Raw genomic sequence first — 21,967 nt, 5'->3', positions numbered from 1 at the left:
TTGGGAGGAGAGAGAGACTGTAGCCACACTCTGCTGTGCTGCTGCTCACTCACGTGCTGGGCGAGCTATGAAGCGCTTCATGAGACTGCAGTGCTTGATGATCCCTAGCTAGCCAGGACTGCTGAAACCCTTCCCGAGCAAGGGGTCCCGCTCGCCTGCCTATGCTGGGCCTTTCTCAGCCTACCACCTCGTGCCAGTGTCTCCTCCAGACAGCTTTGCGAGGACCTGTGCTGTGGACTTCTGCACCTACAAGCAGGCCAGATACCGAGACATGAATGGGCGTTGGGTGCAGGTGCTGTAGCAGAGCATATTGGTGCTGTATCTTGGTAAGCACAGACCAAGGGAGCGGGGACATTGTGTCACACCTCTGCCCTCTCTTTCAAAGAGGCAGGGCTGATTGGAAATGGAAAAGTGCAACCAACAGCATGATCTCTGCTCTGGCCATCTCTCGTAAAAGCACCTCTGCACATACCCAGTGTGCAGTCCCAGCTGCCTCAGGGCTGGGTAGTACTGCTCCATGCCATGGCTGCTGCCCACCTACATACCCCCCCAGGAGGCTGTTCCAGCTCAGCTAGGGCTGCGAGAGGGCCCATGGGGCTTTGTTTGCGAGTTGCATCCCATGGGGCTTGTCCTGGCGTGGTCTGCTGTGCCCAGGCTCTCGGGGAAGTGTTGTAGACCTGCGGCATGGCTGGTTTCCAGCCTGGGGCTGCACACCCTGAATGTGCTCATGGCATGAGTCTGCATCCCTCGCTCCTGCCCTGCAGCACCCACACCCTGCTGCAGCCGTTGCTTCAGCTCAGTGGTGCGAGTGGTGCCGGCTGGCTGTGGCAGGGTCCTTATGGTGCTGCCAAGGAGCTGGTGTGGTCACCGCTGCTGCTGGGGGCTGCATCACGCAGAGACAGCCCCGCTGTGCTGCTGCCCCGGCACACTCCTGTGGCGTACAGAGCAGAGTGGAGGGTGCGCCTGTGCCCTCCCTGGCACCAGCCTAAACATGGACACAGCAGCTCCTGCCCCTAAACATGGACACGGCAGCTCCTGCCTCAGCCTGTCCTGGCTCAGGACAGTGTGAAGCCATGCAGGCCACCTTGGCGCTGAGATGTGCTCGAACAGTGGGATAATGCTGGGCTGGGGCAAGGCAGGGCAGGACCAGAGTGGTCTACTGCTGGATGGGGGCACGCTAGAACAGGGACACTGTTGTTCAGTGCAAACCCCTTCCTGCGGGGGACGGGAACAGCGTGCCGCAGCCCAGAGGCTGCCCGTGCCCAGCACGGGCCCTTGCACGTCAGAGCCCACGGGGAAGCTGCTGGCGCTCCCTTCCCCTGGGTGCAAGCAGAGGGGCAGCCCCTGGAGCCCCAGCACCCGTCTGCAAGATGCGGGCAACAGCAGGGCACTGGGCCTGTCTCCACGGGGCTGTGCACTGGCAGTGGTGCCACCACCAGCAGGACCTGGCCAGGGCTGTGGGTGCCCCGAGGGGGGCTGCACACCCCCACGGGCACCACGTGGCCCAGGAGGGGCTGCTCAGGGCCGTGTGGCCCCAGGACTGTCCTCAGGCGGCTCCTGTTGGCACGGCCGCTGCTCCCAGCCCCGACCCCGGGGCCGACCCCGAAGGCAGAGTGTGGGGGCAGGTGAGGGGTTTGACTGGAGACCCTGGCCTGGGGCTGGCTCTGGAGCTGGGTCCAGGCTGTGCCACAGGCCAGGGGTGCCCCAGCGGGTCAGGGCAGGGCTGGGATGGGAAGGGAGGCGCCGGGGCTGGGCCGGGCGGGATCCCGCGCGGGAGATGATGTATGGGCAGATGTATCAGATCGCACAAGATAAACAAGCAGTGAATTTCATCAGGGCCCATCATGGCTTTAATTTGGCTGCCTAATGAGTCAGATCCAGCCGCGCAGATAAAAGTTGTCAGAGCCGCAGCCCTAATGAATTTCTTGCCACTTGTAATCAAGGCAGCTTGTCTGAGGGGGATGATTAATGGGCCCCAGAGGAGCTGCCGTCCCTCGGCTTCCATTCCCGCTAATGCAGTCGCCAGGAAATTAACCAAACCCAGCACCGGGCTGGGGCCGGGGCCAGGGCCGGTACAGGGGCACCGGTGTGCACCGCGAGGGAGAGAGGGGACAGGGAATGAGGGGCAGACATGGGCACAGGCGGGGAGGGCTGGGACCGGGACGAGGAGCGGGATGGGGACCACGACACTGGCACATGCAGCCAACTCATGGAGATAAGGGACTGGTGGAGGGGCTGGGGCCACCATCTGCAGCCACCAGTGTGGCAGCCATCTGCCATGGGATGGGCATGGGGAGGAGGCAACAGGGGTCTGGAGGGGACTGCTGAGGGGTACCTGCGGCGGGTGGGGTGCCAGGGGGAAGAGTGGGTTGTCTTGGTGCCTCCCTTCCTTACAGCACCGCCACGCAGGCTTGGGGACCCAGCCATACCCGTGCCAGTCCCAGTGCAGCGCAGAGCCTGGACCCAGGCACGGCAAGAGGGGATGCTGGAGCCCCAAACTGTCGCTTGTGGTGTGCCTTTGGGTGCAGCCAGAGGAGAACCAGCAGCACTGAGGCCTTGCTCTGCCAAAAGCTGGGAGAAGCACGTGGGGTCAGGGATGGTAGAGCAGAGACCTATGGCTCCCTTCACTGCCCGGGGGGCTGTCTGCGCCTTGGGACTAGATGACCCCCAGTCTTCTGCAGCAATCTTTTTGCCATAGCAAACCACCCAGGCTCCTTGCTCGCCAGGACAGCCCACCATTCCCTGCCCATCTCTGTCTCCCCCCCCAGCTTCAAACTCACTGTATTGTGCACAGGGACCAGCTGGCCCCAGCACTTCTGACCCGGCATGTCCCCTACCCACTGCACACCTCTGCTGTGCCCATCTCTGATCCCGCCAGAGCCATGCACCCCTCTGGGGCCGTGTCCCTGCACTGTGCCCGGGGTTGACACATCTCCCCTCCCCAGCCCAGCACTCTGCCATGTCCACCAAGGGGCCCAGTTCAGCACAAGACTGCTGTTACCAGCTCCCAAGCTGCAGGAGAAAGGGTTGAACGTTTGTCAGTCTGGGATGAAAATCCACCAGACCTCGCAGAGCGGGCAAGACGCAGACCAGAGGCTGCACTGGAGGCCCGAACGGCAGCACACAGAAAAGCTGGCCTGGCAGGAGGTGGGTTGCTTTATTGGCCTTTATCTCCTTGGCTGCAGATAACACACACAGGGCAACTCATGGCAAAGAAACAGTATATACAGAGTGTCCATATAAATATTTCCAATGTACATTTTATACACAAGTGACAGAGACGTTCCACAGCAGCGTCCAAAGCCTTGGGGTTCCAGCACTCAGCTGCAGGCTTGGCCCAAAACCGAAGGGAGACGCTCGTCTCCTCTCTCCTCTTGCTCAGCCGGAGACCAGCCCCGCCTGGGCAGCAGCGGGAGCCAGCGGGGATGCTCTGATGGAGACACTGTGTATGGCTTTGGGGCTTGAACCTGGAAGGACAGTGACTCTACAGACAGACAGACACAGCTGGGGATCCCGGGGTGACCATCCTCTTCCCCCTCTAGGTCACAAGGGAGGCTGGAGAGGCCTTTGTCCAGGGGCTACACGGGAGAGATGCTCCCTTTGCATCAGCACGTGGGGAGCGGTACCAGCGAGCGGATCCCTCCCTGCACTGGCCAGAAGCAGCGAAGAGCACAGGGGTGCAGTGGAGAAACATGCACCTCCTGCCGCCCCCCACCTCCCCACTGCACCGGGGGTGCACAGCAAGGCCGACACAGGAGGGAAGGCAGGAGGGAAGTGCCCAAACTGCCCTACTGTTTGGGAGAGCGGGTGCAGCGACCGCCCTCCCCAGTACCGGCTGTGCAGGGGAGGGCCACACACCTGAACTGCCTCCAGTCCCTGTATTATCTACATGTGTGTGGGGTGGGGGGCACAGAGAAACTGCCCCTCCTCCCCCTGTACCGGTCATGAGAACGGGGTGTACTGGAGCCCCCCATCCCAGTGACTATGAGGAAGCCCCTCTGCAAGCTGACAGCACGGGGTCTGCACAGCCCCCCGCCCCAGCTGCATGGGGAGAGTCCACAGGAACCGGTGCAGAGGAGCAGGCTGCTGGCTCCCCGGCCTCCTCCCAGCCAGAACAGGGGTCCCAGTGGGGGAGCGAGCGCAGCGGGTGGCCCGGCTGTGCTGCTCTCAGACCCGCTCCTGTGGCCCTGGTCCCCCGGCAGGGCTGGAAGGCAGCTGTGTGGTGAGCGGAGGGCCCGTGAGGAGCTAGACAGCGCTGGGGCTGGAGCCGAGCTCAGCTGGCACCACGGTGCAGGCGTTGTTGTTGGCGTTGGTGTTGCGGCGGGGCAGGCTGGGGGTCAGCGTGGTGACGGCACTGTCACTGGGGCATCCGTGCTGCAGCAGGATATCGATGCACTCCTGGCTGCCGGCTCGCCGAGCGTAGGCCAGCGGGGTCAGGCCCCGAGCGTCCCGGCTCTTCACATCCACCCCATACTGTGCAGGAGAGAAAGCAGCCAGTCAGCGGCACCCAGGCGCCATGTGGCCCATGGGCACGGGGGTGGCACGGCAAGGGCACCAGCAGAGGCAGAGGGGCTCTGTGGCACTGGGGCGGGCAGGGAGAGGGAGATGGGAGGGTGGACAGGGCAGTGCCAGCGGGCACGTGGGAGAACCTGCAGGAAGGGGATGGACAAGGGGTGTCCCGAGACCTGGGAGCGGGGAGGTGCTGCAGTGGGGAAGCACCAGGATAGGGCCAGAAGCGCCATGGTGGACGCTGCGGGGTCCTGTCTTACCCAGATGAGCAGCTGCGTGAAGACTACGTTGGCCATGGCGCAGGAGAGATGCAGCGCTGTGCGCCCATCTCCATCCCCGTAGGTCTCATTCACTTCCTCCTTGTTGCCATGGGCCAGGAGCGTCACCACAAGGCGCAGGTCATCCTCTACCACAGCCCGCAGCAGCTGCTGCCCCAGTGGGATGTCTGACTGGGGCAGGGGAGCCAGGAAGAGCTTCTGCTCATACTTGGCCCGGATCCAGCGCTCCTTCTCCTCCCTGCCAGATGGGACACTGTCACTGTCGCAGGTGGGCCAACCTGCCTGGGCCCCATGTGCAAAGGGGCATGCATACCAGCGCTGCCACCCTGAATGCACCCCATGTTAGCAGTGAGCATTTGTCACACACAGGCACACCTTGCATAGCCCCTGCTGCAGGCACCTCCCCTGCTGTGCCCCCCCGTGCACATGGCTGTCACTCGGGCTCTGTCACACTGCTCCGGACACACGCCCGACAGACACTTGTCTCACTGTACCTCCTTATAGCTCCCTACATACACTCTGTGCTTACGTCTATGCATGTACAGCAGCAGCGTCCCACACCCAGACCCCACACCTGTCACTGTGCAAAGGGACACCCGCACCTCCATGCTAGTGCCCCTACACACTCTCCTGCGTGCCCATTACGCGGCAGCGCAGGGACTGTCTCTGTCCCGTGCTTGTGTGTGGGCCATGGCCAGCGGCAAGAAAAGGTTAGCTGCTGCACACGACAACCCAGTGCCACGGGAGGCACGTTATCACTGCTGCCGTCTCGCCTGGTGCAAACAAAGGCTGCAGCGGCGTCCGTCCCGCCTGGGGCTGCGGGGCCGGGCGGATCGATGTGTGCCGTGCCGTCGCTATCTGCTGCCATTCTATCCATCTGCATCTGGCGGGCGGCCATCAATGCCCTGCGCGGAGCATGCTCACTCCCGCTGCCCCCTGACCCGCTCTTATCCGTTGATAAGCTGCAGAATGGGCTCTTGTTGGGATGAGTGACAGGAGAGTCGCTCCGATAGGGACAGACAAGGGCCTGAAAGGGACGCACCCTTGAGACCCGCACAACGCTGCCAAGCCATCTCTGTTAACCCCTTCTACTTTGCAGCCAGCCGCAGCTCCAGCAGTCACCACATGGCCATGGCCGGCCATGAAGCCCAGCTGGCCCATCAGGACAGTGGGAGAGGGCCTCCAGTGCCCAGAGAGCAGGCAGGACCCCGAACACTGGAGTACTTTGAGGATTCCTGCCCACCTCTCTGACTGGATGGCTGCTCCCAACCTCCTGTGGTGCCCTCAAGCCTCCTGGTGTGGTTGTCTGAGAAGCATCTCTGCAGTTCCCCATCTCCCTTACCGACTGCTCTCAGGGGTGGGCTTGGGGTAGCCTTCCACCGCTCCTTCCCAGACAGCGTTGGCCAGGGCGTTGCCGATGGCTGTCATGACCATGAGAAGCTCGCTAGGCCAGTCGTCCAGGTCCAAGGAGCGCACACGGGACAGGTGGGTGCCCAGGTTGCGATGGATCCCGGAGCACTCAATGCACATGAGGGAGCCCAGGTTCAGACTTGCCCAGTCCGGATCTGAGGGCAGCAAGATCAGCGGGGGAGAGTTAATACCAGCACGGACTCACCAGCCTGTCTCCTACGATCCAGGAGACCCCTATTTGCAGGCACCTGCCCACCAGATCCCTTCCAAGCCCAGTGCCCCAGCAGCACAGAGAGGCAAGGACCCCAGGCTGGTCAGTAAGGGGTCACGGACCAGCGTGGCAGGTGGGTCAGTACCCCATCCCTGAAGAACGGGTCCACTGCAGGAGAGGATGAGACAGCCCCACAGAGCAGGTCTCTTTGGGGTAAGAGAGGAGGTGGCTGGGGTGGAGTCCCCCTCCCCTCCCCGAGTGAGCAGCCCCACCTCCCAGGGCAGCATTCCTTACTCGGTGCATCGCAGTCCACACAGAAGCTGTTCCCACGTGCGGTGCGGACGGCCTGCATGGCCTGTGCATCGCTCTGGCTGCCCAGCCGAGCCTGAAACAAAACGCACGGGAACCCCGTTTACTCAAGGCCTACTGCCCCGCCACGTGTCCTCTCATCACCCCCCCAAGAGCCCATGGGGGAGAGGCCAGCACCTCTCTCCAGCGGGCATCCCGCAGGCTCTGCTGCCGGAGGGGTGTCCAGCGCGGGGGCTCAGACAACAGGGTCTGGAGGGAACATCGATTCGTAGCCAGGTGTGCGCCGGAGGAGCAGGGGGATGGTGGGCCAGAAGGGGGAGCGAAAAGGCAGAGCTGTCCAAGGAGGGAGCGGACAGCGCAGGATCCAGCCCTGGTGGGATGCAGAAAGCTCCGTGGGGCCGGAGCCAGGCTGGGGAGAGGACAGAGAGCTCAGAGCGGTGACAGGAAACCCGAGGAGGAGCAGCACAGTCCCAGGGATGGGATTCAACCCTGACTGGGAGCAGAGGAATCAGGATGGGATCCAGCCTGGACAGAGAGGGAAGCCTGGGACAGGGACGGACGCAGCAAAGCAGATGCCAGAGAGGAGGGAACAAAGCAGAACTCAGTCGAGGTCTCTTACCTTATTTTTGCTGCTCTCACAGCCCTGCAGGCTGGCCAGGATCTGGCTCTCAATGGCCTGGACCCAAAGCTCTCGCTCCTCTGACGTTGAGGCCTCAAAGAGCCACGTCTGGCCCGTCAGGGACACGATAATGAACTCAAATGGCTCATCTGGTTCTGGAAAAGAAAGGTGTGCCATGACATGGGTCAGGGAAGGAGAGGGTCTGCCGGCCTCGCAGGGCATGAGCACACAGACAGACCCCTGCGGGCCACCGCTGTGCCCGCACACGGGCAGGATTGCTGGCAGCAGCGGTCCCCAGGAGGCTGGGACAGGGAAGCGCAGGCAGAGAATGCCTGCAGGGAGGAACCAGAGCTCTGCACCAGCCTGTCCCTCCTGCTGCTCGCACAGCTCCCTGCGCGCCAGCTCCACTAGCGTGGGCTTGCCCTTCCTCCTGCACACGAACATCCGCAGCCTTGTTCCCCCACCTTCCCGGGCCGGGAAACCCAGGAGGCTGTAGCACTGGACTCCTGGAAGCTGCTTGCGTCCTGCTCTCCGTGCCCTGTATGTCCCACCCTCGGAGAAAGCTGCTGAGCTCCTGAGCAGTGAAATCAGCTCCTCCGCAGAGCTGGTGCCCCCGAACAGCCCCACCAGCCCCCAAGGGCCCACAGAGCGCTCGGTGCCTGCCGATGTGTGGCTTTAGAGGGACAGGGCCCCGCACACTGAATCAGGAGATGCAAGGAGGGCCCTTGCAGTGGGCTCAAAGGCAGCCTGTGCATTGAGAAGGGGCATCATTGCCAGCTGAGGAGCGCAGCAGGGCAGGGATCCCGCTTGGGAAGCCCTTGGTGCCTGGGTGCTCTACGGACCCACACGACAGGGCACAGCCGCTGTTTTCTCATAGAGAAGCATTAAGTCACACTCAGGCAGGAGCCACAGAGAGGCAAGAGTGATGCCATTCTCAGCTCCGGCACCTCTCAGTACCCTGCTGGGCCGGCGGCCTCCGGCTCCCAAACCTGGGAAGCTGGTGGCCACGGGCGTCCCTGGAAGCTGGCCAAGCGGAGCTGCTTCCATGAGGCGCGTGGACGGCAGCAGGGAGGGCAGCAGGGAGGGCAGCAGGGATGCGCACAGGGCAAAGTGCCCGGGAGGGCAGGGCCAGGCAACCTGCTCTTCAGGCGCTTCAGCCGCTCCTCTGCACAGCACCAGCATCTGCGCCCCGCAAGCAACCCCAGAAGATACAGCCTCAATATTAAAGCAATTCTCTGGCTGTGAAACATGTGGGGACAAATTCCTGACTTTCTGTCTTCAGGGAAGATAATTTTGGTGAGCCCCAAGGGTTGCTCAGACCACCAGGCACTTAGAGGCTGGGTACAAATGGAAGTGTTAGCATCCCTACAAACGCAGGCTGCCCGGTGGGTTTCCAGGGAGGGTGTCAGGGCACAGGCACCTCTGCACTGCGTGGCAGAGCCAGCAGCAGAGAGATGGGGGACAGTGAAAACACGTGAAAGCACCTCAGGCCCCCTGGGCCCAAGAAAACAGACCCAAAACAACCAAGAGCCTCCTGAAAACCAAGGCTTAAAATGTGGCCTCCCCCTCTGGCTCCTGCTCTGCTGTAATGCCCTCCCAGTCTGGGCTGCCGGGGCTGGGCTCTGCCCTGCCAGCCCATGCCACAGGCTGCACCGAGCGGGCGCACGGGCCTCAGACTCACATGGGGTGCCCTGTCTCAGCTTTGCACCCAGGCACCAGCATTTACCTTTTATTGCCAACTTCAGTAGTTAGTGCAGTAAATGACTTAACTAAGCGGGGCCTGAATGGAATGACTAATAAACGTTATGTCACAGCACACGCTTCAGCTCATAGCAAAATGATTTGTAATTACCTAATTAGCGTTATGCAAATAACACCCTCATCTCCATAATGTGCCTTCCCAGCTCTCTATTAAAAGCAGGGAGTCAACTGCACAGCTCCAGAGACAGCAAGGAGGCCGAGGGGCCCAGCCTGGTCTGCAGCAAGGCAGAGCTGTGCTGGCCTCCAGCCTGGCAGGGTCTGTGCCTGCTGGGGCAGACACGGGGAGGCGAGCGGAGGGGGTCTGGAGGGGGTCCTCTCCTCTGCCCGACTCCCTCCGCAAGCTGCGGCCAGAGGAGTCCCTTACTGCGGAGGGAAGCAGCAGGAGGGCAACGACTGAGGAACCTGCTGCAGCCCACAGCACCCCAGCAGAGCTAATGAATGGGTGCAGAGGCCACCAGCTGGGTCCCACCAAGGGCACAGCCAACCTCAGCTGCTGCTGGGCCGCCTGGCACCGGCTGAGCAAGGCTGTGTCCACAACCACTCTCAGACAATGGGTGCAGCCACGGGAAGTCTCCTTGAGGAAAGAGCTCCAATGGGGGTGGTGGGAGAACACAGCCCTTCCTCTCTTGCAAGTGTTCTTTCCAGGCTCTCCCTTCCTTCGCAGGCACCACCACCTGCATTAACAAGTACTGGGCACAGCACCCAACTGCCCATCTCTCTCCATCACGCACAGCTGCTTACCCCAGAACAACCTGAGGGTAAAATGCCGCTCCTGCTACTGTGCCGTGGTGGAGAGTGTCATGCTACTCACACAGCAGGCTCAGGATCTTGCATTTCATGGGGGTTAAAAGTGTGAGTGACATCTGGTTGGAAAGATGCCTGCCCTCTGCCATTGCTGAGAGCACTCCATGGTGTGTCCTGCACAGATCCCAGCAGCAGCCATGGGGGCTTGATCATCACTGCTGATGAAATGGACTGGTGCAGGAATGCAAGGCTTGGCCTCCACACCAGCAGGCCCTCGGGAGGATCAAATGACTCCAGGATGAAGGGCTCTCCAGGTGAAGTGCCAACCGGCTTGCCTTTCCCAGATAGGAAGGGGAGGCTGTTTCACTCATTTCACCCTAGAATCAGCTTGGGACTCTTCCTCTGGGGAAAGATGTCTGCAACTGCCTTTCCCCTGCTGGGAATGAGAAACTCTGGGGCGTCAGGAGGAGGACAAGACTGCAGGGTGCTGGCGATCAGTCACGCTGCTGGACTCTTCCCCTCTCTGTGATGCACTTGCCTAACCGGGACATCAAGCTTGCCCAGCAGTTTGCCCTTTCCTCCAGCTCTCAGCCACAGAAGAGACCCCACAGTCCCCACTCTGGGGAGTTCCCTGCAGGCAATGTGCCTCCTACCCTAAGGACGTTTGCTGTGGAGGCTCCAAGGACACCAAATCGCATCTCAAAAACAAGATTCTTGGAAAATATACAGCTGGTAACTTCTGAATACTGGGAGAAGAAATAACCAGACAACAGCCAAGCTGATAGCCACTGCCCCCTTGGCTAGCTAGCACCATCCTCTTTGTGAGCACTGCCATACCCTGGACGTGGGCAGGGAGCATCCAGCCACTGATGACAGCCAGCAGTCAGGCGACACAGGAACCTACTACCATGGCCCTCAGCTGGATCTGCCCAGCCCCTGCTCCGCTCCAGCCCACTCATGAGCAAGCAGCTGCCTCCACCTCTTCCACCACCCCAACCCATCACTGGGATCTGTAGTCCAGGGACTCGAGTGCTCCAGCTGTTCTGAGAGACAGTTCCTTCTACCTCCGCAGGAGGCTACAAGAGAGCAAGGATCAGGCCCCTGGCAGCTGCAGAACTGATTGCTGCCCAGGGCAAAGCATTAACAGCCAGGAAGGAAAGAGTGGCATTTCTTCCTGGGGGGCAGTGACTGCCCAGGTGCTTGAGGGAGCGTTTGCAGTTCCCAGATCTCGGATCAGGCCACGCTGTTGGAGCAGCAACCAACAAAGCCACTCCTGCGGCACCCCGATATATCAGAATGGGCCCTATTCTCCTTAAATCTCTCCAATCCTTGGTCTGAGCCACCTGTGGCTGCTGTCAGTGTGTTGCAGAGCCCAGGCCAGCCGCTTGGACCTGGGAAGTACTGGGTGCGCTTCAAGTGCTCCCTGCTGCTGCGCCGCTTCTACTGCCACTGAAACAGCAGCAAGCAGGTCGGCACAGTCCCTGGGACACGGTGAGGATTCCTGCCACGGGCTCACACAACTCCATCATCCTTGTTCCTTTCTCCCGCTTGCTCAGTACCTCCCCCCCAAACATGCAAGCAGGAATCCCAGCCCAAGCCTTCCTGCGCCAGTACGCTTCCCAGCAGAGACGAGGCGGCAAACGCCTGCCCTGCAGCGCCTGCCTGCCCCAAGGCTCCCACACGGGGCTCACTGCTGCTGCTCCTCTGAGGCACGGCCCCTCTGCCTCAGGTGCTGTGCTGGGGTGGGGGGTATCGTGTGTCTCCCAGTCCTCTGCTCAGGATGCTCACAGAGAAGGGGCAGGCGGCTCCCTCCTGCCGGGGTCCCTGCTGGGCTGCCCACACCTGACCATGGGCAAACAGCGAGACCTCTGGGGCTCCAATCCCACTCGGATGGACTTTCCCATCGTCACAGCTCAGGGGCATCCCAGAGCCCTGGGGCTGCCCAGTCCCAGCCCTGGCAGTGGTCCCAGTCAGACCAAAGCCCCAGTGCTGGCTTTGCAAGCCACAGAACCTCCATTCCCCTTCCTCCTTTGTGCCTCGTGGATTCCAGCTTTATTCCGAACAAAGGGCCTGTTGCTCTCAGCAGAGCCTGGGAAGAGCTAACAAAGGACGACAGCTTTTCTTCCACCCTAAGGCTTCTTTCGCAAGCAAAATCACTACCTCTCTTTCCTTGCAGCAACACGGGACGGCACTGCAGGGCCAGACCTCTTTGGAGGGTTGAGCGTGGCATGGCTCAGGCAGGAGAGCGGGGAGCTGCAGCATCACACCCTCGGATTCACACGCAGGGTTTGGCAGAGCTGGGAAGGGAATCGAGGACTCAGAGCAGCTTCAAACGGTGTGCAGACCTAGCTTCTCAGATGGTCTGGGATGAGTTCCTGAGCTCCCTGGGGCGCCCATACAAGTTGAATCTGACTCAAGTCATAGCTTTAGGGAAAGTATGGGGCTTTCTCAGATTTTTCTGGGGAGAGGCACAGATTTCTGATGTGGCAGGGGCATTTCTGGCCAGATGAAAGGGTAGCACAGAGCAGATGACACAGGCAGAAGCGTTCGGACTACCTCTGTTGAAGCAGGGTTGGCAGAACCACCTTCCCTGCACCACGTGCAGGGCACAGGCTCCTTCCCGGTGGCCAGGGTGGCCAGAAGAGCCCCAGAGCTCGCCAGCTCAGACTCGACAGGGCTAAGGTCCCGGAGGAACCCACTCCTACAGGAGTGGGGAGCCCTTTCCAGCCGCCTCGGGGTACAGGGGCTATCCCAGGGCCAGAAGGCAAAGCTCGTCTCCCTGGCCCTGCGGCTGCCTACAGGCGTGCTGGTGGGAGTCCATTACACCAGCTCCATTAGAATTAGTGGGCAGTGGAAATGAACGCGCTTGTCTCTCTCTCTCTTGATGATTTTTTGATGATGTTTTAAAGACTGAGCTCCGTGAAGAGTTGCTGAGCAGAGTTCGGTGCGAGCTGGCTCTGCTAATGGGCGTTAACCCCATGACCCAGCTCCAACGCCGCCCAGCAATGAGTGCTCCAAATGAGAGCAAAATTAGCGAGGGCACTGCACAGTGGCCAGGACGGGCCAGGGCTGTGCGGCACTCAGACCCGACGAGCAACAGAGTCACGAAGCTGAGTGGGCTTGAGGACTTCGGCAGCAACCGCAGCAAGGTGATCAGCCCTCGTGGAGTTACCCTTCACCAGCCTGCTGTGCTAGAGCGGGGGGAAGCCAGCAGCTCCCACTGCCAGCAAGCCAGCCTTGGGAGGAAGCATCTCCTCAGGGCCAGCAGTTGAGCACCACAGGACTGGGAAGAAATGGGGGAACAGAGACATCCTGTACGCACTGCCAGGAACCAGCACAAAGTGAAAGGAAGAGGGTAAGAGCCCCACCAAGAAGCCAGGGTGGGACAGAGCTCTGCTGCCCAAAGGTGCCCTAGAGCTGAGATGCCCAGCAGACCGGTGAATCTGCCACCTGCGGAAGCAGCAGGGGATGCTGGAGAAGAGAAGCAGCACAGGAGGAAGGGAAGCAGTGGCGGCGCGGGAGTGTTGCCCTTACAGCTTGTGCCACGGCCCTTCTCTCTGCTCTCAGTGGGAGGAAGCACAGCTTTGAGGAGAAGTGGTATGTCAGGATGGCTAAAAACACCTTAGCTTCAGCACGCGGCTGGGGGCAGGGATCTGTCCTGCTCTGTGAAGGGCTCAGACTACACACCGCATCAGTGCAGAAGAGGCCAGCCCAGGCCAGCCCAGAGACCCCCCTGCACGGACCTTGACATAGAGTCAAGGGAGTCGCACTTCCCACGTCCTTCCCCACAGACACCCTGCTTTTCCCTGGGGTGCGTCATGAAACCCCAGACCAGTGTGCCTCCCCGGGGAGCTGCAGTGGGACAGGCTGGCCACATCCCTCCCGTGTACCCAAGGTGCCGCCCCCCCAGGGTTGGGGCAGCACCCTCAGAGCACAAGCAGCAATACGGGGTGGGCTGCTCCCCTATCCCTCAAGCACCAGGACACAAAGCAGCTCTGCAGGGAGAACACAGAAGATGGAGCAATGCCCCTCTAGTCACTGCGGGAGACGCGGCGCAATGCTCCTCACCCAGCGCAGCAGGATCGTGCTTCTCCCAGCACTCAGGACACAGGGCTGCAGCCCTCTCCCCCCACAGAGCACTGAATAGAGCTCCCCTACACCAGCCCACAAGACACAGGGCAGCACTTCCCACCCCAGCGGGCTGGACAGCAGGGAGCTCAGCACAGGGGATGGGTGGGAGCACTTCCACACCAGGCACGGAGAGCCCTCCATGCCAGCTGGCTCCCCAGCTGGCTCTTTCCCTGACCAGACGGGACACAGCCCCGGCCCTGCACGCAAGACAGTGTGGGATGCCTCCCCCTGCATCCCAGCAGGTCCAGGAAGGAGGAGCAGGATCCCACTCAACATCAGCAAAACGAGAAGCAGAGCTCACACTGAGCCATGCCCTGGTCTTGAAGCAGAAGTCTCCTCTTTCACGTCCACTCTCCCCCGGCTCCCCATCACATTCAGTCTCTCCCTTCACACTGCCCTTCTCCTGCTCCCATCCTTTCTCCCACTTTGAGCTGGTGGAGCAGAGGTGCTTCGGGATGCCCTGGCGAGTGGGTGGTCACAGAGGGAGGAGGTGGGGGGATGCTTCCAGTGTGTGGGGCGCATGGCAGGGAACCAAGGGCTGGTCCTGCCTTTGGTGCAGGGAGTGCCTGGCCCACAGCTTCGCTCTCTTGCTGCCAAGTCCGTGAAGAGTGTCCAAGAGCAGGGCAGTCAGCAGGCCCCCCAGCCTCGGGATGCTTGTTTGCAAGCTGCCACTGTACCACATCATTATGAGGTGTTTGGGATATCAACAAATTAGCAGGCGTCTGGGAAGAGAAGGATGCAGCACCATTCGTAAATGTCAGCTCGCTGCCTCCTCATTTTGCAGATCATTAAACCCAATATTCCTAACCTGTATTAGTGCAACGGGGACAGGCCCCCTCCACAGCGACAAGCCGCCAGGACAGCCACAGCAAGAACATTGCTATGGAGACCCCACAGCGCCTTCTGTCCCAGTGCCCCCAGACCCCAGAGTGCCCCAAGCTGGGCTGGCACGTTCCCACCACCCCATGCTGCCTGCCCTGCCCCCGGGGACACGCTGGGCCGGGGCAGCAGGGGTGGGACGGGGTCTGCGCAGCGACACCAGCAGAGATGGGCAAACTCAACTGTACAACAGAGGGCACGCTGTGGGCTACCAAACGTGCGCGTGCACGTACGCGTGCATGCACGTGTGGGGAAGGATAGCAAAGGCAGTTGAGCCTGCGTGTCAGGAAGAGAAGGTGCTCCCGAGGGACACCACAGGGTACGCTGTGATGTGCAGAGGGGGTCACCGCAAGGGACCAAGAGTGTCATTTCTGTGTATGGGGCGGGGGGGGCGGGCGGATGCCATATGGGGTGCAGTGTGTGCACAGAGCGCAGTGGGGCTGGGAGGCAGCAGAAGGGCCGTGCGGGGTGTGTGCACGCACTGGGGGCGGGGGGGTCATGCTGCGGGCACAGGAGCACATGGACAATGCAGGCTTCACGGTGCACGTGGAGGCTTGCTGCAAGACGCACCGACGCAGTTACGGGTGCGCACACGAGGGCCTCTCAAAGGGGCAACACGGAGCTGTACAAGGTCCCCCCAAGGAACCACAGAATGAGGAGGGTGTGGAGCTGATGGAGATGGGGGATCAGCCATGGCGTGGCGATGCCCAGGCACAGGCTGCCTTCCTCCCGCCAGGATGGAGCAGAGAGCTTGCGGGGTCCATAATGAGCAGGAGTGACTTGTTAGCACTGAATTAAGAGGCTTGGCGGAAGGGAGCGCACGGGTGACACAAGCTGCGTGGGGCAGGCGGGAGCTGAGCAATAGCAGCTGGAATCCCCAGCAATCTGGTAAGCGCAGCTCAGCCCCGCACTCCCAGCTCGCCAAGATCGGCCTCCGACAGCCCCTGACAGTTGGTATTAATCACGCACATCGCCCCAACACAACTCTTTACTGGCCATCAATTTCCCGTGGGTTTTAAAACTAAAAAACAAAGACAAAACCACATCGTTTGGCCGCCACTGAGAAGCACATTAAGGGGCTGTCAGCTTCTCGCCATGCACCCTGCATCACTCTTTAAGCACATGAGAAGTTCATTATCCCCGGAGCTCTGGCAGCCATGGGGATGCTGTCGTAGGGAGCGTCGCGAAGGTGCTCCTGCCATCAGACATGCCTGGTGGCTGCCCGGGGCCCTCCCGGCTGCCCGAAACAGAAGGCAGAGCTCCCAGGCACGGAGGAGGGGCGGCTGCAGCGGGGGCTCTGGGCTTGTCTGGGGCAGGACGGGGCACTCCTGGCCGCAGTGCTTTGCTGGGCAGACTTTCCTGATGGTCCCTGCAGGCTCATGCTGCAATCCCACCGTGGTGATGAGCTCTTCCCAGGGCTTCGACATCCCCTGACAGCCTGACACCACGTTTGCCAGCCTGTGGGTGCTCCCTGACAGCCTGAGCCGCACTCTCCCGTTTGGTGACATCCCCGGCAGCCCAATACCACGCTTGCCATAGTTTGCTGATGCTCCCTAGCAACCTGACACTGCGCTCTCTTTAACATGCGACCATGTAAAAAAGCAACAGCTCGTTTGATTTATGATACTTCAGAACAACTAAGATTCAATTGCTCCGCACGTCCCTGGCTCTGATTACCTCCTAAATGAGATAAACTGATGGCAATTTATCCCCAGACCTCACCAACTTTCCCAGGATGCTAACCTGAGACGCTCGTGCCCTGCACACGCGGGCGTTGGGCTGGGTGCATCCGAAGGTAGCCTGGCCGCAGCCCAAGCCGCCTGCTCCTCCACGTTCCGCTGCTGCTGCTCGTGCCTGGGAGAGATGCTGCGATGGAGGGCTGAGCCTGACACTGTGCCTGGCCCAATGCAGCTGCTGAGATCTCCTAGCAGAAAGCTTTGGGGGGTCCCAGTAGCGGTGCTCCCCACACCGGCATGGCCACGCTGATGTGAGCTCATGGACAGCACAGCCGCTCGCTGGGCTGTCCCCCACGCTCCTCCCAAGGCGGTGTACCCTCCACAACGGGATGAGCACCACAAGGGATGGCAGCTCTAACACAGAGCACAGCAGCCTGCTCTCTGCACAGTGATTTTTACACTTTCACCATGTTGACTATGCGAAAGCAAAAAGCTCAGACTATCCTGCTGTGAAAAAACTGCTGTAACTGTTCAAAAGCAGCTAAACAAGATACAAGGAAGAATCAGACATACTTATGGACACCAGTCCATGACCTAAGTCATCAGTCATGCCCATGATGTGGGGTAATGCTCAGCCCCAAGTTCACAGCTGGAACCGATCGCTGACCATTAAGACATCAGGATGGGACCTCACAGAGAGGCTCATTATCTCTTATTTGCTTGCTGCCAGTTTCCACTCCTAATGCAGGCTGCCACGCAGGACAGTGACCTGGCTGTGACTCCAGCCTAGTGCTCGCCCTGAGTGTCTAGAAAGCAGACAACCCAAGCCTCAGTCCCAGAGTCACTCCTCTGCATCTGCCCTGGGCTGCCTGGTCCTGGTGATGAGCTGCCGTGGCACCCTGAGCTCCGTCAGCTCTCAGGAGCAGTCCTAGGAGCAGGAGAGAGGCAAAACGAGTCACCCAAGGAAGGTACCACAGGCAGGGAGACCCAGTGCCAATCGGACATACGGCAGGCAGGGGATCGTCTGCCTGAAAAGGAGCGCGCGATTCAGCTCTGCAATTTGTACTGAGCACAGGGACGTGCAAGGACCCTTTCCAGACAGAGACGTCCCCCTCTCCTCAAAACAGGGTATACAGCTGTTTGCTACTGAAACATTGGACTCACTACAGCAGGACCAAGCCGCGAACTTTTAAGTGCGTGCTGCCTCCGCACAGCAGCAGTGGCCGGCTCCCGTGGACACGGAGCATGGCGCTGCTGGCACGGGTGCTGCCCGCAGCCCCCCTACACCCGCAGAATGCACAGCCTGGCCTCCCCAGGAGGTGCTGATGCAGGCGACCCATGAGGATGACAGAACTGACCCAGCCTTTGGAAGCCCAATTTTGCAATTGGATCAGTTTTCTAATACAGTAGATTACATAAAAAATAAATACAAGGTAAGTTTTTGAAAAGCCAACCAAAAAGCCAGAAAACCCACTGTAGAATACCCCATGTGGAAGACACTGCATGGGACCACTCTGACCCAGTGTGAGCCTGGGAGCAGCAGGCTCTTGTCATCTCTGCCTGACAACAGCGCTGAGCCAGTGGGTACTGCACCCATTTACCGACTGAAAAGGACACAGGGATGTGGAAAGACTGGATTCAATCTGGAGACACAGAGGTTGGATTGCTCACGTGATGGCAGATCACAGATGCCCCCTCTGCTCTGCCGTGCCCCTCCTGCCTCTGCCGTGCTCTCTTAACTCCTCACATGGTGTCCTCACTGCTCCCTTCCCACCGCCGCACTGGAGCGGGCTAAGCAGCCTGCTGCCACGTGTCCCAGCAGCGGCAGTACTGTGGATCACTGGGGAGGTATTTTTCCTGCTCCCGGTTCTGGTGCCGGAGGCTTCTGGCAGCGGGAGGAGCAACTGTGTGCAAGGTCTGTGCAGTGACAAATGAAGTTCGGTAACTGACACTTCACTGGCAAATGAAGTTCCATGTTGATAAATGCAAAGTAATGCACATTGCAGGAAAAAATTACATTACTCCAACACCTGACAGGGTTCTAAATTAACTATATCAACCCAAGACAGGGCCTGGATACCACTGCAGATAGCACAAGACCTCTGCCCAGCACACCACCATGGTCAAGGACCAGTGCAGGGAATAACAGAAAATATTCTGATGCCCTTGTACACATCATGTGGCACCACATCATCACTATGTGCAGCCTCGGTCACTCCACCTTCCAAGGATACCGCCAAACAGGGAAGGATAGTGAGAGTGAGCATGTGTCTGAAAAAAGCTCCTTACGAAATGACAGAAAAACTGGGATGGCTCAAAGATTCATGGACTGGGCATCCAAGGAGGAGGGTGACAATTATCTGGTCTACCCACCCGGATGCAGAGGGCAGGGAATTCTGCCAGGGGCCGGACCACACACGTCTTGTGGAAAAGTAACTAATTTAATTTTAAGACTTTGAGCAGTGGTTAGTCCACACTACTGCTTCATAAAAGTGTTCCCATATTTAATTACCTTTCCCACTAAGAAACTGTATTCAATTTTGTGTAATTGGAGATCCCAGCCTCTGCACCTTCTCACGCCCCCGTCAGCTATGCCGAACAGCCTTGCAGGACCAGATTTCTTTCTCTGTAAGTACTGAAAACATCAGTCTTTCGCTTCTCAGTCTTTGTTCTGGTAAGCCGAATACCTTAATGTCCACATCACAAATACATTCATCAGACCCAAGTCAGTTTTGGGACCTTCTTTAAAACTCTCTCCAGTATTTCCACGCTCTCTTGGAGTATTATTTACAGGATGGGACACAGTACTTTAGCACACACTTTCTTAGTCTCACGTGCAGGTGCAAAGTCATTCTACTGTTTGGTATCCCACTTTTCAGACATATAAAGAATACATGTCTCTCTTTTTGCCAAAGCACTGGACTGAGAAGTGCAAACTGAGCGCTGATGTGGGGAAGGGCAGTAACGTGTCTGAAGAGTCAACATATCCCCATAGCTAAGAACGCACCAGTTGTTTAACAAAATGTAAATACAATTAATACTTCTTGCTTTCCATGAGACATCCAGTGTTATATTATAGACTCAAATGATGCTCAAGATGCCTGAATCAAGCGCTGCAAAGGGGAAGCCTGTCCTAAACTCAGTGGTTTTCAGATGAAGGTAACTACAATAGAAAAGACTGAACAACAGGACTGCTGAACTCCTATGCAGATCATCACCACAATGTTTCTAAGAGAGAGAACTTAAGAAGAGTTGTTCTGCCATGGGAAATCTGGGCTGCTGGTCTACAGGCTGACCTGTGATTTGGAGCGAGATGCCAGGACAGCCGCAGCACGCTTTGTTAGGTACAGACTAACAAATGTACAGGCTAAAATTTTCTCATTTGTTTTACAGTAGCCGTTAGTTTCAAACACTTAACCCCTCTCCCGCTGCCCTTAGCCATCTGAATTAAATCTTTATTTTGGTTTACTACAAAAGCTTATTGAGTGCTGCGGGACAGGATGATCTAGGATAAAGTAAAATCTTAACGACTGAGGATCACTTTTTCCACAGAGGCTAACCATAGATGCAGGCTTTGGAGAACGTGGTTGCCAAGCTAATCTCTACCTGGACAAATCTGGATGGCTTTTCACAGCAAAATGCACTTCCCTATGCCTTGCAGTCTCCCTGCCAAGCTTTGGGTCCCTCTTCAGAAACCGCAGAGACACCAAAATTTCTCAACAGAAAAACCATCAGTACTTTTAGCATAAGGAAAGCAATGTATACGTCTTCAACTGGTTTCCTGAAGTAGATAAACTTTTCCAAAAGACCCTCAGCTTGAGGCAGATGGCCAGCATAGGTCTTTTAAATGATGAAAGTCTGGCAAATTTACAAGCCAACAGAAATAGGTTCTTTCTTGTGGTAGAAAGTGCCTGCACACCTTAAGCATAGTTAAGCATGCCTTAACTATGTGGTGTGCTCTCGGCTCTGCTAATACAGTTAGTAATTATTATTACCACTAACAGTATGTGCAGTCATGGGCATGATGGTAGCCCTGTGCATGACGGCAGTCCTGCTTCCACCGCAGGTGAGAAATCAAGGGCAGATCAAGAGGGGCTGGTTGCTCCTTTCTGCCTAAGCACAAGCCGGCTCCGATGAGGAGCGCTCCAAGCCCCAGGTCCCCGACGAGCCCCGGCAGGACTCCTGGGTGCCCGGTGCTCTGAGCTGGCAGACCTGCACCCCCAGGCAGAAGACCTTTCCTACCTTCTGCTGCCGTGCTGGGGCCATCAGGCCGAGTCGTCCCTGTGCTCTTTTTCCTGCGATGCTTCTTCCTGTTCGCATGTGGTGATGGAGGCGGCTCCAGCTTCGGGCTGGCAGCACTGGAAATGTTCGGGCTGGAGCTGAGAGAATCGGCAGTACCGTTAGCTGGGAACAAAGATAAAGAAAGTAATGTACAGCAAGACAGTGACAGTCTGCTCTTTCTAGAGACAACCAAGTGTCCTGGAGACAGCCCCGGTGCTCCCCCTGGCTCAAAATGCACAGTCCCACGAGACAGGACAGCACCCGCACTCAGCCCCATCGCCCGGGGCAGCTCCGACACCCACTCCAGCTTAGGGCTGGCAGGCTCCTTGGGCACGGTCAGGCTGGATGCACTCTGCACTGGGATTCATCCGGGATGATCACACAGAGACAGCGCTGGCATCTACGTAGCCGGGACAAGCGCAGCGGCATCACTGGGGGCAGCCTGACATGCCAACCCCTCAGCCCACGTCCCTGTGCGTACTGCTCAGTAGCAGTGTCCTCGCAGGGCGATGCGTGCATTTTGGGAAGGGACAGTCCCAGGAGGTGCTCTCGGCCCCCCCCAGGTGCAGATCCAGGTCCCGGGATCTGCAGTGCTGCTGCAGAAGCATCGGTCCCCCACGGCACCGCTCTGCCAGACGAGGTGACTGGGGTTGCCACACTTAGGAACCTAAGCATGATGGTCTCAATAGGCTTCCGATACGGAGCTGAAGAAGCTGCATCCCCAGCAGCAACGCACCAAATTTATCCTCAATCATACTGTTCCTTACAATTAATAGCAGAATTAGAAACAATCAGGGAGCTGCCTAATTACTGTCAATTAGAGCGCGCTAATCAAGCTCCGATCACACACACACACGCTGCCGCTGCACTCACCATTAAATGTCAAATTTCATTAGAGACCAGCAACAAAATCAAAAGCCTGACATTCAATTTCAGCAGCACACACAGCGCAGGCTTCCAATCAGCATAAAAATGCAGACTCCGGGGAAGGCAACGAGGCGCAGGAGCCCTTGCTGCACTGTTAACCCTCTCCGAAATACACTCCTGCCTCTCCAGTGTCCACCCACCCACAGGGCACGTATGGCAGCTCCGCTCCCAGCCCACTTCTGTCCTGGGCAGCTTGCTGTCCTCTTTGCAACAACCCAGTGTCTCCCATCAA

General features: G+C 58.7%; 1 protein-coding gene across 5 annotated transcripts in view; it reads right to left on the bottom strand.

Annotated features, from left to right (window-relative positions):
- Positions 1-3,146: 3,146 nt before the first annotated feature.
- Positions 3,147-21,967, bottom strand: part of AGAP3 (ArfGAP with GTPase domain, ankyrin repeat and PH domain 3) — a 154,858-nt gene continuing 136,037 nt past the window's right edge. For 4 of the 5 annotated variants that reach the window (XM_050890676.1, XM_050890677.1, XM_050890674.1 and 1 more), the window contains 6 exons: positions 20,770-20,931; positions 7,337-7,491; positions 6,703-6,793; positions 6,130-6,352; positions 4,770-5,025; positions 3,147-4,473 (listed from right to left, as the gene is read on the bottom strand). In XM_050890676.1, the coding sequence (XP_050746633.1) occupies positions 4,246-4,473; positions 4,770-5,025; positions 6,130-6,352; positions 6,703-6,793; positions 7,337-7,491; positions 20,770-20,931 (1,115 nt within the window). In that variant the 3' untranslated portion in view covers positions 3,147-4,245. The remainder of the gene's footprint in view (positions 4,474-4,769; positions 5,026-6,129; positions 6,353-6,702; positions 6,794-7,336; positions 7,492-20,769; positions 20,932-21,967) is intronic. The other variant, XM_050890678.1, reaches the window with a different exon arrangement.

Source organism: Gymnogyps californianus, chromosome 2 (genome assembly GCF_018139145.2).
Source record: "Gymnogyps californianus isolate 813 chromosome 2, ASM1813914v2, whole genome shotgun sequence".
NCBI lineage: Eukaryota > Metazoa > Chordata > Aves > Accipitriformes > Cathartidae > Gymnogyps > Gymnogyps californianus.
The sequence above is the reverse complement of the archived record's forward strand: the minus strand, read 5'-3'. Positions and strand labels throughout refer to the sequence as shown.